General features: G+C 42.6%; 1 protein-coding gene across 2 annotated transcripts in view; it reads left to right on the forward strand.

Moving 5' to 3' along the window:
* The window catches only part of EDAR (ectodysplasin A receptor), a 94,636-nt gene extending 76,041 nt beyond the window's left edge, over positions 1-18,595 (forward strand). For both annotated transcript variants that reach the window (XM_072844316.1, XM_072844317.1), the window contains 4 exons: positions 8-80; positions 2,714-2,870; positions 3,945-4,005; positions 15,920-18,595. In XM_072844316.1, the coding sequence (XP_072700417.1) occupies positions 8-80; positions 2,714-2,870; positions 3,945-4,005; positions 15,920-16,242 (614 nt within the window). In that variant the 3' untranslated portion in view covers positions 16,243-18,595. The remainder of the gene's footprint in view (positions 1-7; positions 81-2,713; positions 2,871-3,944; positions 4,006-15,919) is intronic.
* The last annotated feature ends 200 nt before the right edge of the window (positions 18,596-18,795 follow it).

The following is an 18,795-nucleotide window of genomic DNA, read 5'->3' on the forward strand; positions in this document are numbered from 1 at the left end:
CCTGCAGACAGTGTGGTGATTTTCTCCGAGAAGGATGAATTTGAGAAGCTGACCACAGCTCCAGCAAAGACTGCCAAGAGGTAAGTCAAACCACAGCAGCCACTTGTCATGCGGTGGAGCACCCCCCAGCCCCAGGTGAGGTCAGGGGTCCTCTTGGGTTCCTGAGCAGAAAGAGGAGTTGGCCTATCAGGTGGGGAGCAGACCGAGAAGCCTGGCCTCTGGCCCGGAGGCTCCAGAGGGAGCAGGGCCCCAGGATCAGCAAGGCAGGGGAGCAGCAGGGCCAGGCAGTGTGAGGGGTAGGTCTTAACACCTTGCTCCAGAGCCAGCTGTCCCTGGCCCTCCTCTGTGACATTCACCTTCTGTGTGCAGACTGGAAACTCATGAGCGCCCCCTTCTTCTACAGCAGCCCCCAGTGGCCAGCGGTGCTGACATCACTAGTGCTAGAGCTAGAACCGGTATCCCTAAACCCTGAACAGCACTGGTGATGGTGCTTATTGCCCACCAGGGCTGTGCTAAGTTTATGAGTGCCCCACCAGCAAGGTGCTAATGTCATTCTTGACCATGAAAGGCTGAGGTCTGCAAGCGTCACATGCCCGAGGTCGCACCTCCAGGAGCGGCAGGGGGACCAGGCCAGGCCACCTGGCTTCACAGGCTGCACAGACCAACTACTACCACTTGTGAAGTGAAGCTTCTGAAGGAAGATGTTTGACATATGAAATTTTGACCATATTTAGCACACGTTAGATGCAGAATCAGCCCTGGCTTTAATATCTAGGGCCGAGGGAAGTAAACTTTTCCTTTGCCCTCTGAGATTGTTGTTTGGACTCGGTTCTGCTTGGGTTCCCAAACCCACTCCAGGGTGTTGTCCCATCTGGCCTCTACCCCCTTGGCCATTCCAGGACCCTCATCTGTCCAAGTGCCCATGTTGTAGATGGGCCCCAAATGTCTCCTCTCCTAGGCTCTGGCCTGGGACCTTCCCCACGTGGGTGAACTCTTGCCAAGCCTTCATTTGTACCAATGACCATGACTGTAGACGTTTGTGGAGAGCTTTGGCATTAAGCAAGCACATCCAAATGTGTTACCTCCTGTGGAAAACTCTAGCATGTCTCAAGACCCCTGACATAAGGGCAGGGAGCAGACTTAAATCATGAAATCTCTGCATGCTGGGAAAGAAAAGAAAGAATGTGTGTCCACCTGCATGGTCCCTTCGACAGCGATCATTTCCAGGGAGCACTTCTGGTCCCACTGAGAGTGTCTCAGAGCTGTGGGCCCTGCCGGCCAGGCTGTGGGGACTGGCTCAACTCTGTGGCCACCCAACCCAGGACCAGCTTGTCCTCCATCCTCCTTCTGTCAGGCTCATGTTGTGGCAGCCTCTCCCCTCTGTTCTTCCAGCATTTTCTCATTTTCAAAAGTAGGAAAAAAGAGTACTCAAAGGGCAGAGATATGTCCTAGGACTTCAATCTCATCAAAAGACTGAGGGAGGGACGCCTGACTGGCTCAGTGGTTGAGCTTCTGCTTCAGACTCAGGTCGTGATCCTGGGGTCCCGGGATCAAGTCCCACATTGGGGTCCCTCTGCCTGTGTCTCTGCCTCTGTGTGTCTCTCATGAATAAATAGGCAAAATCTTTTTTAAAAAGAAAAAAGAAAGAAAGACTGAGAGAAACGTGGGGGATTTAGAAGAATATTTGGAAAAATAATACTTGTTTCATATGCAAATGTCAAATAGAAATTAAAACCTGGCAATCGTGCTGTGAAAGACAAGGCACAGAGCATCTGTCCCCTCTGTCCACTCTCAGGCCTCAGGGAAAGGCCCCAGGGCCGTCAGTGGTCTCTGAGGACAACTGTGCTCTGTTCCCAACATGCTATCCGGTGGGGGCACCAGCAGGCCAGCCAACTCCTAGCAAGGCCCTGGACCCACACAGGGCCACACCTTCATCCGGCCTCTAGGGTTGCATTGGAGCGTGGGTTTCATTACTGTAACCCACTTGCTAGAAAAGAAAAATTCTTTGTAAGTCATCAGCCAGACCACAGGAAGCAAGAGGGATGCCTAACAAAAGAATGTTGTTTTTCAGATATTTGGAATGATTTTGAGAGTTTAAGCTCCAACCCATATGGGCCCATGGCTGTGGAGGGTGAGCAGTGGTGGATCATGGGCCCAACTGGCTTCCTGGGAGAGCTCCCGAAGCCCCTCATGGGGCTTGCTGTGACCCCCTCCCCATGCACACATTTTAGGCAGGTTCCCAGCTCCCAAACGAGAGGGGGCAGGCTCACTCAGCTTTGCTTTGGGCTGTTCTGGAGAGCTTGCACAGATTCAGTCAGTGCCGCCCACGTAAACCTGTTTGCATTTAGACTCAAGGCCAAACGTGGAGCTTGCCTGCATTAAAAATAGGAAGCTGGGACATATTCCAGAGAGCTTAACCAAGCCAGTTGGAGGGGAGGGATGAGTAGATGCTGGCCCCCTCCCTGATGGGCTCCAGCCCTGCAGGGCTCCCGACATACCTTGTGAGTCCTCTCACAGGACACCTGCAGGCCGCCCTGCATCTGGGCCATTATTTGGGAATAGAGGAGAGCATAAGGAGTAGAGAGTGTGGTGTGTCTTTCTCACCTCTCAGCCCAGGAGCCTGCTTGGGGCACAGGTCCCTGTGTCCCACTGGTCTCCCCACTGGGAGGATGCGTCGGGGCTGCTGGTAACAAACACCTTCCTGTTCCCACAGTGAGAATGATGCATCGTCGGAGAATGAACAGCTGCTGAGCCGGAGCATGGACAGTGACGAGGAGCCTGCCACCGACAAGCAGGGATCCCCTGAGCTGTGCCTCTTGTCACTGGTTCACCTGGCCCGGGAGAAGCCAGCGGCCACCAAGTCAGCCGGGGTGAGGGCCTGATGCTGCTCCACACACTCCCACTGTTGCCCAGGGAGGCAGAGGCATGAGGCAGGCCCACCGCGGGAACCTAGATTCAGTAGCAGGTTTAAAATAAGAGAGTAAGAGACTAGGAAACTTATCTCTGTATTATGAGCTTTATAGAAGGAAACGAAAGAGAGTAAGCAAAGAGAGGAAAGTTGAAATTGCTTGGAATACCATAAGACAGAGAAAAACCTTTGTAAACATACCGGCATGTGTCCAAGCAGAACAACAACAACAATATATATACACACAGACACACACAGACACAGACATACACAATATGCATTTTGCATGTAAAATGGTCCACAGCATTTGTCACCCTAAGCAGGCCACCTGGGAGCGTGCTACAGCAGGTGCATGGGCAGAGGTGCACAGCTCTGCCCAGGCTGCCTGAGCATGTGGCGCAAGGTCACTGGCAGCCCCATCCCAGTCTAGGTGAGCGTGTGGCTAGGTGACGTGCTTCGGGTAAATATGTCTCTGATTGGGAAGCCGGGTCTGGCTTAGGTCTGGACAGGGTTGCCACGTTCTGGGCTACCCTGAGTTCAGGGACACCTGTAACAGCACTCAGCACTTGCAGGGACCCTAGAGGCATCTGGAGTTGTTCTGGGAGGTATCGGCTCCTGGAGGTGCCCAGAACTTCGCAGCCAGAGCCCCTTCTGCCCCGGCCCAGCACCAGCCTCATATCCTCATATCCTTACCCTGAGCTGTGAGCTCTGGAGAAAAGGCCGGGGATGGCTGCAGACACAGCCAGGGCCTCCCAGGCCACCACAGGCCAGCAGGGTTCCTGCTGCCCCTCTGCCATAGACAGATGCGGGGTGTCTGGGGAGACTAAGCAGCAGCCCCACCTCCGCGAACACTAGGTGCCTAAACCCGAGGCCCAGAGGCCTGTGGCTTCCTGACCCCGGGCCTGTGGGAGCCCCAGGCAGCATTCTGACAGTCAGGGGACAGCAGCTGCCAGCCCCACGATGGAGAATCTGCAGTTCTGTTGGCTACGGCTTTCTCTTGTTCCGAACACTGACATTCTCTTGACTTCTCCCGTAGATTCAAAGTCGAAGGAAGAAGATATTGGATGTGTACGCCAATGTGTGTGGAGTCGTTGAAGGTAAGCCTGGGCGCTCTGTGTGGGGGCCTATCCCCCAGATTTCCCCAAAGGTCTCGCCCCAGCCATCCACAAGGAGGAGGAGGAGGAGGAAAGGGACCCAAGGCCCCAGGAGGGCCGAGAAAGACCACACCTCAGCTGGTCATGTTCCACATCCCCGTGGCTGGCGAACCCACTTCTGGCGTGGAGGGTTGTGGAATTTGGCACCAGACTGTCTCAGGCCTTTCCCCTAGTGCTCCCCAAGGCCCCTTCCCTCTCAGGACAAGGAGATAACACCCAGCCAGCCCCAGCGCAGAGCCTCCCTGGTGGGCCGTGGAGTCTGCAGAGGACATGGTGGAAGGAGCTCATGTCCCCCAGCATCCCCCAGATGCTGTCCTACACCAGTGTTTCAGTCACTAACCCAGTAATTAGCTGGCCTTGCCCTCTCCTCCACAAACATGCTTCCCAAACGAGCCGTCAGTCTGTGTCCCCACGACTGCACTCTGGACATGGCAGCATTTCAATCTGGAACACATGATCCCCATTTCTTCCAAATCTAGGCTCTCAATTACCTTTGTATTCAGGGGACAGAAGCCCTCATTGCTGAGGTTAAGGGATGTTCCCCAGTTTCATCAGGCGACTGGGTCCTGGTCCCACTGACATCCCTCCTTGGACTTCTGGGTCTGGCCCAGGCTCCTGCCACTCCCCAGGTCCCCCTGGGGGCCTCTCATTTCTCCACAGAGTTGGAACCAGCGAGCTGAGGCGGGGTGGGGAAGGGGTAAGGGGGAGGGGCAGGCTTGCTGGCCCTGTGCTCCTTGGGCCAGAAATAAGGGGCCAAGAACTCTGCTTGGCTGCCTGCTGAAATGGGCATCTCTCCATAAATACACATGTCAGCCTGTCTGGTAAGACTGGCATGGCAGAGGGACCTCGGCTGCCCAGTGGACAGTGGTCTGAGATTTACGCTCCATCACCCTGGAAAGCTCTTCTCTGTTCCAAAAGATGTCTCGGCTTTAAGAGCCTGTCCTGTCCTGCCTGGGACAGCATTGCATCAATCTGTGTGTCATTTCCTCTGCCAGTATCACATAGCTATAGAAGTCTTGAAATCGGGTAGACTGTTTGCTTCCACTTTATTCTTTCTGTTCAAAATTGTTCTAACTAATGCTAGTTTCTGTGCCTTTCTATATAAATTTTAGAATAATTGTCCCTATAGCTACAAAATATCTTGCTGGTGATTTTGATAGGAATTACATCAAACTGTATACCAAAGTTTGGGGAGATCTGATATTTTACTATGTTGAGTTTTGTAATCCATGAAAATGGTATGTCTCATTTAGATTTTCTTCAACTTTTCTTGTCAGCAGTATGTAGTTTTTAGAATACAAGTCCTATACATATTTTGCTAGATTTAAAGCTAGGAATTTCTGTTATTTTTTTGAATGATTATAAATGACATTTTATTTTAATTTCAGTGTCTACATATCAATTGTTAGTATATAGAAATACAATTGATTTTTGTATGTTTATCTTGTATCCTGTGACTTTGCTGAACTCACTTATAAAGACTCAGAGTTTTCATGTAGATTCCTTGAGATTTTCTACATAGATAATCACATCTGTAGATGGGAATACTTTTATTTCTTCCTTCTCAATCTGTGTGCCTTTACTTGCCTTATTGCAGTAGCTATAACTTCCAGCATTATATTAAATAAGAGTAATGAGAACAGAAATCCTTGCTTTGTTCCTCATCTGAAAGGAAAAGCATGTTTTTCATCATTAACTATAATGTTAGTTCTAGAGTTTTTGTAAATGATTTATATTAATTTTGCGGGTAGATTACATTATTTTTAATATTGAACCAGCCTCACAACCGTGGAGTGAAGTCCACTTGTCATGGTGTATAATTCTTTTTACATATTGTTAATTTCTATTTACTAATATTTTGTTAAGGATTTTTTTTATCTGTATTCATGAAGGATATTGGAGTGTAGATTCTCTTTTTGTACTTGTCTTATCTGGTTTTGGTATAAGCTAATACTGGCTTCACAGAATAAATTGGGGAGACTTCCTCCTTTTCTATTTTCCAGAAGAGATTATGTAGAATTGGTGTTAATTCTTCTTTATATATTTGGTAGAGTTAGCCAATGAAACTATGTAGCCTGGATATTTCTTGGGGGGGGGGGGGAGGACAGGCTTTTAAAATTAAAAATTACATTTCTTTAATAGTTATAAAGTTATTCAAATTATCTATTTTATACTGAGTTGTGTTCATGCTTTTTGAGGAATTGTCCCATTTCATCTAAGTTGTCAAATTTGTGTGTAGAGTTGCTTGTAGATTCCTTTTTTCTTTTATGTCTGCAGTGTCTGTAGTGATATCCCCTTTTTCATGGCTTAATATTTTGTGTCTTCTTTCTTCATTTTTTCTTTATCAATCTCACATTTGTTCACTTGATTGATTTTTTCAATGAACTGGATTTTTTCATATTTATATCTATTGTTTTTCATTTTTCAATTTTGTTGATCACTGGTCTTTACTATATCCTTTCTCCTATTTATGTTGGGTTTGTCTTGTTCTTTTCCTACATGTTTGAAATGGGAGCTTAGATGACAGGTTTTTTTTCCAAAATTTATTTTTTAATTTAAATTCAATTAATTAACATGTTATTGGTTTCAGAGGTAGAGTTCAATGATTCATCAGTCTCATATAATAGTCAGTGCTCATTACATCACATGCCCTCCTTCATGTCCATCACCCAGTTACCCCATCTCCCGAATCCTCCTTCCTTCAGCAACCATCAGTTTTTTTCCCATGATTAAGAATCTCTTATGATTTGTCTCCCTCTCTGATTTTATCTTGTTTTATTTTTCCCTCTCCTCCCCTATGATCCTCTGTGCTGTTTCTTAAAGTCCACATATGAGTGAGATCATATGATAATTGTCTTTCTCTGATTGACTTATTTCACTTAGCATTATATCCTCTAGTTCCATCCATCTCATTACAAATGGCAAGATTTAATTTTTTGATGGCTGAGTAGTACTCCATTATACAGACATATAGATATAGATGATACATATTTTTTATCCATTCATCTGTTGATGGACATCTGGGCTTTTTCCATAGTTTGATGATTGTGGACATTGCTGCTATAAACATTGAGTACAGGTATCTTTGGGGTATTGGATCACTAAATCTGTATCTTTGGGGTAAACACCTAGTAGTGCAATTAATTGGTAGGGTAGCTCTATTTTCAACTTTTTGAGGACCCTCTAAACTGTTTTCCAGAGTGACTGCCCCAGCTTGCATTCCCACCAACAGTGTAAGAGGGTTCCCCTTTCTCCACATCCTTGCCAACATTTGTCATTTCCTGACTTGTTAATTTTAGCCATTCTCACTGGTGTGAGGTAGTATCTCATTGTGTTTTTTTTTTTTTCATTTTTTTTTTTCATTGTGGTTTTGATTTGTATTTCCCTGAAGCCAAGTGATGTTGAGCATTTTTTCATGTGTCTGTTGGCCATTTGTATGCCTTCTTTGGAAAAATATCTGTTCAAATATTCTGTCCATTTCTTGATTGGGTTATTTGTTCTTTGGGTGTTGAGTTTGATAAGTTCTTTATAAATTTTGGATACTAGCCCTTTATCTGATATGTCATTTGCAAATATCTTCTCCCAATCAGTAGGTTGTCCTTTGATTTTGTCAACTGTTTCCTTTGCTGTGTAAAAGCTTTTTATCTTGATGAATTTCTGATAGTTCATTTTTGCTTTTGTTTCTCTTGCCTTTGGAGATATGTCTAGTAAGAAGTTGCTGCAGCCAAGATTACAGAGGTTGCTGCCTGTGTTGTCCTCTAGGATTTTGATGGATTCTTGTCTCACACTTAAGTCTTTCATCCACTCTGAGTCTTGTTTTGTGCATGGTGTAAGGAAATGGTCCAGTTTAATTCTTCTGCATGTGGCTGTCCAATTTTCCCAACACCATTTGTTGAAGAGGCTGTCTTTTTTTCCATTGAATATTCTTTCCTGCTTTGTCAAAGATTAGTTGACCATAGAGTTGAGGGTCCATTTCTGGGTTCTCTATTCTGTTCCATTGATCTGTGTGTTAATTTTGTGCCAGCGCCACACTGTCTTGATGATCACAGCTTTGTAATACAGGTTGAAGTCTGGAATTGTGATGCCTACCAGCTTTGGTTTTCTTTTTCAACATTCTTTTGGCTATTCGGGGTCTTTTGTAGTTCCATACATATTTTAGGATTATTTGTTCCAGCTCTGTGAAAAAAAGTTGATGGCATTTTGATAGGGATTGCATTGAATATATAGATTTCTCTAGCTGGCATAGACATTTTAACAATATTTATTCTTACAATCCATGAGCATGGAACATTTTTCCATTTCTTTGTGTCTTCCTCAATTTCTTTCATGAGTGTTCTATAGTTTTCTGAGTATAGATCCTTTGCCCCTCTAGTTATGTTTATTCCTAGGTATCTTATGGTTTTTGGTGTAATTGTAAATGGGATCAATTCCTTAATTTCTCTTTCTTTAGTCTCATTGTTAGTGTATAGAAATGCCACGGATTTCTGTGCATTGATTTTGTATCCTGCCACATTGCTGAATTGCTGTATGAATTCTAGCAATCTTGCAGTGGAGTCTTTTGGGTTTTCTATATACAGTATCATGTCATCTGTGAAGAGGGAGAGTTTGGCTTCTTCTTTGCCAATTTAAATGTCTTTTTTGTTGTTGTTGTTGTTGTCTGATTGCTGAGGCTAGGACCTCCAGTACTATGTTGAATAAACAGTGGTGAGAGTGGACATCCTGCCATGTTCCTGATCTTAGGGGAAAAGTTCTGAGTTTTTCCCCATTGAGAATGATATTCACTGCGGGATTTTTGTAGATGGCTTTTATGATATTAAGCTGTGTTCCCTGTATCCCTACACTCTGAAGAGTTTTAATCAAGAAAGGATGCCATATTTTTTCAAATGCTTTTTTTCTATCTATTGAGAGGATCATATGGTTCTTGTCCTTTCTTCTATTAATATAGTGTATCACACTGATTGATTTGCAGATGTTGAACCCTTGCAGCCCAGGAATAAATCCCACTTGGACGTGGTGAATAACCCTTTTAAGGTACTCTTGGATCCTAAGGCTAGTATCTTGGTGAAAAGTTTGGCATCCAAGTTCATCAGGGATTTGGTCTGTAATTCTCCTTTCTGGTTAGGTCTTTAGGTCCAGCATCAGGTAATGCTGGACTCATAGAACATGTTTGGAAGTTTTCTTTCAGTTTCTATTTCTTGAAACAGCTTCAGTAGAATAGGCATTAATTCTTTAAATTTTTGGTAGAATTCCCCTGGGAAGCCATCCTGCCCTGGACTCTTGTTTGTTGGGAGATTTTCAGTTACTGCTTCAATTTCCTTGCTGGTTATGGGTCTGTTCAGGTTTTTTATTTCTTCCTGTTCCAGTTTTGGTAGTTTACACGTCCCTAGGAATGCATCATTTTTTACCAGATTGCCTAATTTACTGGCCTATAGGTGCTCATAATATGTTCTTATAATTGTTTGTATTTCTTTGGTGTTGGTTGTGATCTCCTCTCTTTCATTCATGATTTTATTTATTTGAGTCCTTTCTCTTTTCTTTTTGATAAATCTGGTCAGGGGTTTATCAATCTTACTAATTCTTTTGAAGAACCAGCTCCTAGTTTTGTTGATCTGTTCTACTATTCTTTGGTTTCTGTTTCGTTGATTTCTGCTCTAATCTTTATTATTTGTCTTCTCCTGCTAAGTTTAGGCTTTATTTGCTGTTCTTTCTCTAGCTTCTTCAGATTAAGGCTAGGTTGTATATTTGAGACCTTTCTTGTTTCTTGAGAAAGGCTTGTATTGCTATATACTTTCCTCTTATGACCACTTTGCTGCACCCCAAAGGTTTTGAACAGTTGTGTTTTCATTTTTACTTGTTTCCATGAATTTTTTAAACTCTTAATTTCCTGGTCGACTCATTCATTCTTTAATAGGATGCTCTTTAACCTCCATGTATTTGAGTTCTTTCCAAATCTCCTCTTGTGATCCAGTTCAAGTTTCAAAGCATTATGATCTGAAAATATGTAGGGAATGATCCCAATTTTTTGGTACCAGTTGAGATCTGATTTGTGACCCAGTAGGTGATCTCTTTTGGAGAATGTTCCATGTGCACTCAAGAAGAATGTGTATTCTTCTGCTTTAGGATGAAATACTCCAAATATATTTGCTAAGTCCATCTGGTCCAGTGTGTCACTCAAAGCCCTTGTTTCCTTGTTGATCTGCTTAGACAATCTGAGCAGTGAGTGGGATGTTAAAGCCCCTACTATTCCTGTATTATTTCAATGTGTTTCTTTAATTTTGTCATTAATTGGTTTATATAATTGGCTGCTCCCATGTTAAGGGCATAAATATTTATAATTGTTAGATTTACTTGTTGGATAAACACTTTAATGATGATATAAGTGTCCTTCCTCATCTCTATTACAGTCTTTGGTTTAAAATCTAATTTGTCAGGATCCCTGGGTGGCACAGAGGTTTGGAACCTGCCTTTGGCCCAGGGCGTGATCCTGGAGACCCGGGATCGAATCCCACATCAGGCTCCCGGTGCATGGAGCCTGCTTCTCCCTCTGCCTGTGTCTCTGCCTCTCTCTCTCTCTCTCTGTGACTATCATAAATAAATAAAAATTTTTAAAAAAATCTAATTTGTCTGATATAAGAATGGCTACCTCAGCTTTCTTTTGATGTCCATTAGCATGAAAAATGGTTCTCCACCCCCTCACTTTCAATCTGGAGGTGTCTTTGTGTCTAAACCGAGCCTCTTGCTGACACCATAACAATGGCTCTTGCTTTTTATATCCAATCTGATATCCTTTGTCTTTTGATTGCTGCTTTTAGCCCATTTACATTCAGAGTAACTATTGAAAGATACGAATTTAGTTAAATACCTGTAAAGTCCCTGTTTCTGTAGATTGTCTCTGTTCCTTTCTGGTCTGTTATTTTTGTACTCTCTCTTCGCTTACAGGAACCCTTTTAATATTTATTGCAGGGCTGGTTTAGTGATCACAAGTTTTCTTAGTTTCTGTTTGTCCTAGAAGCTTTTTATCTCTTCTTCTGTTTTGAATGACAGTCTTACTGGATAAAGTATTTTTGGCTGCTTATTTTTCTCTTTTAGCACCCTGTCCTTTCTGGCCTGCCAGGTCTCTGTGGATAAGTCTGCTGTGAGTCTAATGTTTCTGGCCTTGTAGGTTATGGACCTCTTGTTCTGAGCTACTTTCAGGATTTTCTCTTTGTCTCTGAGATTTGGCCAAGATGATGACTATTTATTATTGATTTTGAGGGGGGTTCTCCTGGACTTGCATGCCTGTTTCCATCCCCAAATTAGGGAAGTTCTCAGCTATAATTTGCTCAAATATACCTTAGGCTCACCTCTCTTTCCTCTTCTTATGAGATCTCAATTATTCTAATATTGTTTTACTTTATAGTATCACTTATTCTTGAATTCTCCCTTCAAGATTCAGTAGTTTATCTCTCTTTTTCTCAGCTTTTTTATTCTCCATCATTCTGTCTTCTGTATCACTAATTCTCTTTTGCCTCATTTATCCTAGCAGTTAGAGCCTCTTTTTTGTTGTTGTTGTTGTTGTTGCACATCATTAATAGCCTTTTATATTTCAGCTTGATTAAATTTTAGTTCTTTTATTTTTCCAGAAAGGGATTTTCTAGTGACTTCTATGCTTTGTTCAAGCCCAGCGAGTATCTTTATAATTGTTATTCTGAACTCTAGTTCTGACATGTTACTTGTATCTATACTGATTAGGTCCCTGGAAGTCAGTACTGCCTCTTGTTCTCTTTTTTGAGGTGAGTTTTCCTGTCTTGTCACTCTTGCAGAAAGTGATTGTTTTTCTATTTGTAGAGTTGCAGCTATTCTTTTCTTAGATCTCCAGTTGAGTTCACAGGTGTTCAGAATGATATAGCTACCTAGCTAAATTCCTGGAACCAGAGAAAACTAAGGTCTCCTATTCCTCTGCCATCTTGGACTCTGATTGAGATTGGAGTTTAGATTACAGATTTGAGATTTTCCCGCTTTTGTAATGTATGTATTTGTGATATAAATGTCCCTCTCAGTATTACTTCAGCTGTGTCCTACAAACTTTGATATGTTGTATTTTCATGTTTAGAATTTCCTTTAAAAATAAAATAAAATAATAAAATAAAATAAATTTCCTTTAAGGTTTCTTCTTTGAACCATGGATTGTTTGGAAATATGTTATTTAGTCCTCATACCACACCAGATACATTAACAGTAGTGCAAGACAGAGGCCTTCTCAAGAGTGGAGCCCCCAGAATGCAGGGAAAGGCCAGCACTGTGTAGTTACTCCCAGTGCCAGTGGCTTTCCTCATGGCAGGAGGCAGGACAAGAGCAGGAAGTGACTGCTAGTGGCTCTTCCCTGCATGGGAAGCACCAACTTTAGTTCTGGATGCTCCCAGAAAGAAGAGGACTTACATATCTTTTCTCCTTCCACCCCCATATAACAACTTTCTTCTAAAGGAATATCAAGGGAACAGACAGGAGTCTAATAAAGGTCTCTGAAAACAATGTATCTCCATTTGAAAAATAAACCATGTCTTTAAATGCATTAACCCTTGCCAAAAACTAACAACAAAAGATTGTGTTGTTAAATTTCCAAGTGTGTGAAAATTTTCCTGTTATCTTTGTTTTTGATTTATAGTTTGATTCATTGTCGTAGGCAAATATACTCTGTATATAGGTTCACTTCATTCTTTTGTTGAGATTTAAGGCCTACATTTGATGAGACTATGTCTTCTGTTATTGTTAAGTGGGGTGTTCTATAAATGTTGATTGGATTTTGTTGGTCAATGGTGATGTCAAGTTCTATATTCTTGCTGATTTCCCAGCAATTCTTCTATCAGTTTAAGGGAAAATTGTTGAAGTCTCCAATTACAGTTGTGGCTTTATTTCTTCTTTCAGTTCTTCAGTTTTTGCTTCATATATTTTGGAGCTCTGTTGTTTGATCCATGGAGATTTAGGATTGCTATGTCTTCATAGTAGGTTAACCCTTTTATCATTATATAATGTCCCTCTTTGTCTCTGGTAATTTCCTTTATTCTGAAATCTACTCTGTCTGATGTGATAGCCACTTCTGCTTTCCTTTTTTTTTTTTTTTTTCTGCTTTCCTTTTATTAGTGTTTACATGGTATATCTTTTTTCATTCTTGTACTTTCAAACTGCCTTTATCATTATATTGAACATTAGCTTCTTGTAGATAGCATATAATTGGTTTCTTAAGTTGAATTTGAATCATTTACATTTAATGTAGCTATTGATATGTTAGCATTTAAGATTGCTATTTTATTTTTTGTATACTCTTTTTTGTCTGTTTTTCATTCTCTGTTTTCTTTTTCCTGCTTTCCTTTGTATCACTTGAATATATTTTAGAAATCCATTTGGGGTTTTTTTTGAGTGATGTGTGAGTTTTGAGTACATCGTTTTTTTCCATAGCTATTGCTATTTTATTAGTCTCTATCTATCTATCATCTATCTATCTATCTATCTATCTATCTATCTATCTATCACCTATCTATCTATATCTATATCTATCTATCTCTCTATCTATCTATATCTATATCTATCTCTCTATCTATCTATCTATCATCTATATATGTATATATATATATAGAGAGAGAGAGAGGCAGGACAAGAGCAGGAGGTGACTGCTGGTGACTATATATATAAAGAGAGAGAGAGAGATGTTAGATATATTATATATATATATATATATATTAGAGACTTCCTTTAGTCATTCTTTTAAGGTAGCTCTGTTGGTGACAGATTCTTAGTTTTCCTTCATCCTGAGGCTGCCTTGATTTCTGCTTCATTCCAGAAGTGTATTTTCCCTGGGTGTGGGACACTGTTTCTGTTAGTTGAGAATACTGTACCATGTCACTCTGGTCTCCAGGTTTCTGATGAGAAATCCACTGCTATTCTAATTGGTTTTCCTCTGTAAGTAAGGTGCTGATTTTTTTTTCTTGCTGTTTTCAAGACTTCTTTGTCTTTAGTTTTCAAGTGCTTACAATGTGTCTTGATGTGAATTTCTTTGGGTGTATCCTGTTTGGAGTTTTCTCAGCTTCTTAAATCTATAAGCTTATGTCTGTCTCCAAGTTTGGGAAGTTTTCAGCCATTATTCCCTTTTCCATCCATACCTCTCTCTCCTCTCCTAGGCCTCCATGACACAAATGTGAGATCTTTTGTTTTAGTCTTACAGATCCTTGGGACTCTGTGTTTTCAGTTTATTTTATATCTGTTGTTCAAATAAATAATTTCCATTATTCAGTTCACTCTTTCTTTCCTCTGTCTCTACTCTGCCATTGAGCATATCTACTTAAACTTTTATTTCATTTATTGTCTTTTTGCAGTTCTAACATTTCCACTTGGTACTTTTTATATTTTCTATCTTAGCTAAGGCTTTCTATTTTTTCATTTGTTTCAAGAGTGTATGTAATTATTTGTTGAAGCATTTTTATCATGGATTCTTTAAAATCTTTATCAGATAATTCTAACATCTCTATTATCTCTGGTGTTATCTTTTATTCATTCATTTGAGATCTTCCTAGCCATCAATAACAACAGAGGATTTGACTGACCCTGCCTCACACTCTTTACCCCTTTTTGGAAATATTTTCAAAAACAAAATTAAGAACATTTGAGATCTCCCTAGTTCTTGATAAATGGGTTTCTATTGAAACTGGACAGTTTTATGTCACATTATGAGACTCAGCCTTCAATGACACCCAAGTAGGGGCTTTTTTTTGTTGCTGACAAGGAGGTGAGGTGGGAATCTGTTTCTTCAAGTGGTCTCCACTGATACCAGTACGGTGGAATGCTTGATACCAGCTGATGATAAGGAAGTCCAGGCTCTAGACTTGACCTTCCCTGATATCTGGTGCAGTGTTACAGCCTACTGAGGGTGGACATCCAGGCTCCCACTCAGCCTTTGCTGGCCTTGGTGAGGACAGGGCCATAGTTTTCTCTGTAGTGTTTAGCTGTAACAAAGCAGTTATTGTCTAACTGCTCTCTTCTTGCTGAGCTTCTATTTCTCTAGTGCTTTAGCTAGAGAGAGCAGGCCTCTCTTGGGACTATTTTTATTTGTTATTGTTGGTGTTTCTGGGTTGATGGACTCTTCAGCTCCATGTCTGGGATACTGAGGCAAAAGGAAACTGAGGAAGTCAGCACCATGTCATTGTTCTACTCCCAAGATCCCTACCAGTCTGTCTTTTCTCTCCACTTTACAGGGTCTCCTTATGTTTGCTTTGTACATCTAGGGTTTTTAGCTGTACTTACCAGGAAGAGTAGGGAAAAACATGTCTGTTCTATTTTCCAAAAGTGAAAATACATCAGTTTTTTCCCCCAAAACACTCCCAGGTGAGTCTAATGTGCAGGGAAGGCTGAGAATCATCAGGTGGCAGTGACTTGGCTCAGGCAGCCCCAACTTAAGGCTGTCTTTGAAAGCACCTTTCATAAAGATGCCTGCTGTCCCCATAAAGAGATGTGATACTACTGTTCCTTTGACTCCCTCCTCATCCCAGCTCCAGGTGAAGCAGGGTCACCCAACTAAGGATAGCCTGTGTTCAAGACTTTGGTGGCTGCTGACAGTGGTTTTGAGGGGATTACTCTAACAGTATGGTGGCTATTTTCCTAGAAGGAGAAGGGCTATTATTGAGATTAGGGCAAATGGAGAGGCTGCTCATGTGGCTGGCAAAGTCCTGGGTGTAGTTCACCCTGAGCTATGCATTTATTTTGTGTGGCTTTCTACATCTGTGTTTTAGTTTATTTTTAAAAAAGGTTATAAAAATAATGTTTAAAAGCATTGAGCTTCTGTTAACTGCCATTCGTGATGTCTGACCATGGCCCTTTGTCTCTGCAGGTCTCAGCCCCACAGAGCTGCCATTTGACTGCCTTGAGAAGACGAGCCGAATGCTCAGCTCTACCTACAACTCAGAGAAAGCAGTAGTGAAAACTTGGCGCCACCTCGCCGAGAGCTTTGGACTGAAGAGGGATGAGATTGGGGGCATGACAGATGGCCTGCAGCTCTTTGACCGCATCAGCACAGCAGGCTACAGCATCCCAGAGCTGCTCACAAAACTGGTGCAGATAGAGCGACTAGATGCTGTGGAGTCCTTGTGTGCAGACATCCTGGAGTGGGCCGGGCTCGTGCCACCTGCCTCCCAGCCCCCTGCCACGTCCTGAGGAGGCCACCTGGAGGCCGTCCTCCTTGGGGGCACCAGGGATCTGACAAGGGCTCTGGAGCCTTGAGTGCTGCCAACAGACTGCCAAGAATCAAGGCTTTTTCTGCTGTCACCAGGCTTTGCCCTAGGCTGTTCCTAGGAATGAGAGGAAATGGAGCCTGTCTTCCAGTCTTCCAATCTAACCAGAGATAAAAGGTTCAAGCTGGAATACTCCCAGCTCCCCACCGGTACCTCACCAGGCAGGATGAATATTTATGCACTAACTCATTCAAGGGACATTGTTGGGTGCTCAGATGACCCGAACGACGTGGGATGGCAGAGGTGAAGAATCTGGTCCCTGTCTGTAAGGAGTTTACAACCTAGGGAGAGAGACAAGACGTGTTTACAAAGCACCTTGCTAGAAGACATCAAATTGTCTTGATGAGGGGCTGCTGAGGAAACATAATAGAAGTTTGAGAGAGGAGATGGCTCCTCATGGGTGATGAAGGAGGGCAGCCTCATGAAGAAAGCAGCTGGAAAGCCTGGTGACACAACTACAAAGGGCAGATGTCCCACTCCATGTAGTGTGTCAGGTTCACAACTTGTCTATTAATATCTTAAGTGGCTACATTGGGATAAGTCTGCCTGTTCCTGAGGCCATCTGTATTCCTACCACCCTTCTGGTCACAAGTGCAAGAGTCCACCCTGTGGCCTGCCTCCTGTCACTGATATACCAGGTGTGTGTCTGTCCAGTCAAGTAGACCTGTGTCCAGGTCACCTGCTGCAGGGGGCCCGGGCCTGGCCCCAGTGGGTTGGGATTACACATGAGCTGCATTCCACTCTCATCCTTGGTCAAGTGTGACCCTTTGTGGGCAGCAATGCTCAAGAACACAATCCATTTAAACGATGTGTCAGCCTGTTTTTGCTTCAAACAGAAATGAGTGGTCAACTGTCTGTACAAAGAGAAATGGTGACTTCCTAAGATTCAGCCATGCATAATTGAAGATTTTCAGCATCTGAGACTTGTGGATGAGCCTCGTGGCATGAGGGCTTCTGAACCAGTCAAAGAAAGTAGGGCCTCACAGCGTAGGGAGGGCCTGGCCGCAGAATCCAGGGACCTGGCTCTAGTTGTACCAACTTGGGCCACTTTCTTCTCCCTCCCCAGCTTCAGTTCCTCTTCTGCAAAGGAAAGGTTAGTTTGTGATTCTGTAATCAGGGAAAGTAAAGTTCAGGTGGGCAACAGGAAAGTGAGCTGCAGGAAATGCCAGGCCTTCAAGGTGTGCATCGAAGTGAACACCCATTCATCAAGTAAAATGAGAGTAGAAGCAGAAAAACTGACAGTAAAGCAATAAACTGGCATTATTCTTGGCAAATTCTCTTACTACACCTGCAGTTGCCAAAAGTGTGGGAGCCAGGGTAGTGATCATACCAGGGGGTTAATCTAGAGTTCACTGCTGAGCTTCCTAATGACAGATCTGACAATGGGTTATTACTAAATTAAAACAGTCTCCGACTTACAAAACGATGTTTTTAAAATTACAAGTCACATGACTGAGCAAATGCTTCAGGGTGGGGGTGGGGAATCAGTCATATGTTTAGAGCCAATAAGCAACTTCCCACCAATGAATGTAGAACATACTGTGATAGGATCATAATTAGGTCCTGAATATTTAATATCATCATTTGCTGTGTCTGTTTGCTGCTGTTTTTCAGAGCCTATTTGCTATAGCCTGAAAGCTAAATACTCCATAGCAAAACTTAATTATCCTTTTAATTCCTCTTTGAAATCCTGCGGTGCCTCTTTCTTCTGCTTTGTGATAATGATGAGAGTCTCCCCCTGAATTAGGCAGCACATGTCACATGTGATGAGCATGCCAGTCCAGGGAGACAGCTTGTAGTTTGCCAAGAACATTTTCAGTGAAGGAGCAGGAGTGGCTGCTGCCAGGCCTGGAGATTTGCCTCATTTCACACAGTTAAAACTCCAGGGCCGGAGGTCCAGCCAGCATCATACCATGTTTCGATGACTCCCAACCTGGCATTTTTAGGGAGCTAGTCCTTGTAGAGTTAAAAATCCCTTTGTCATTTACTTATTTGGAAACAAATCCAAGAACAATCTATTTTGATGAAAGTTAGCCTACATTATGGAATTCAAATCAAGGAGACCATAATGATTATCACTGACCAGAGCAGGGACTTCCACTCTGCCATTTTGTATGGAGACAGTCATTATTTTGCTATACTTAAAAACATTTAGGGAACACCCAAGGCTAGAGCTATGGGCCCTAGCCAGTGAAGTCTTAATTGTCAATAATTTTTGTCTAATTTTGTATATATAACTTATTATATTTTACAATTTCAATAAACTAATAAAAAGATCTACAGACTGCTACAATGTGACTTCTTTCAAGGGCTGGAGGGAAGGAGGAGTGGAGAAGATTACTCTGATTACTCTCTGTTCCTGGTTATTGCATGTGTGATGAGACTGCAGGATTGTGACCAGCTTAAATGAATTGCCTGAATTTTTATGGCCTGGGCTATGCATTCAACAGAAGCAAACATTACAATAAGATTGTGT

The sequence above is a fragment of the Canis lupus genome, chromosome 11 (assembly GCF_048164855.1).
Source record: "Canis lupus baileyi chromosome 11, mCanLup2.hap1, whole genome shotgun sequence".
NCBI classification, from domain to species: Eukaryota; Metazoa; Chordata; class Mammalia; order Carnivora; family Canidae; genus Canis; species Canis lupus.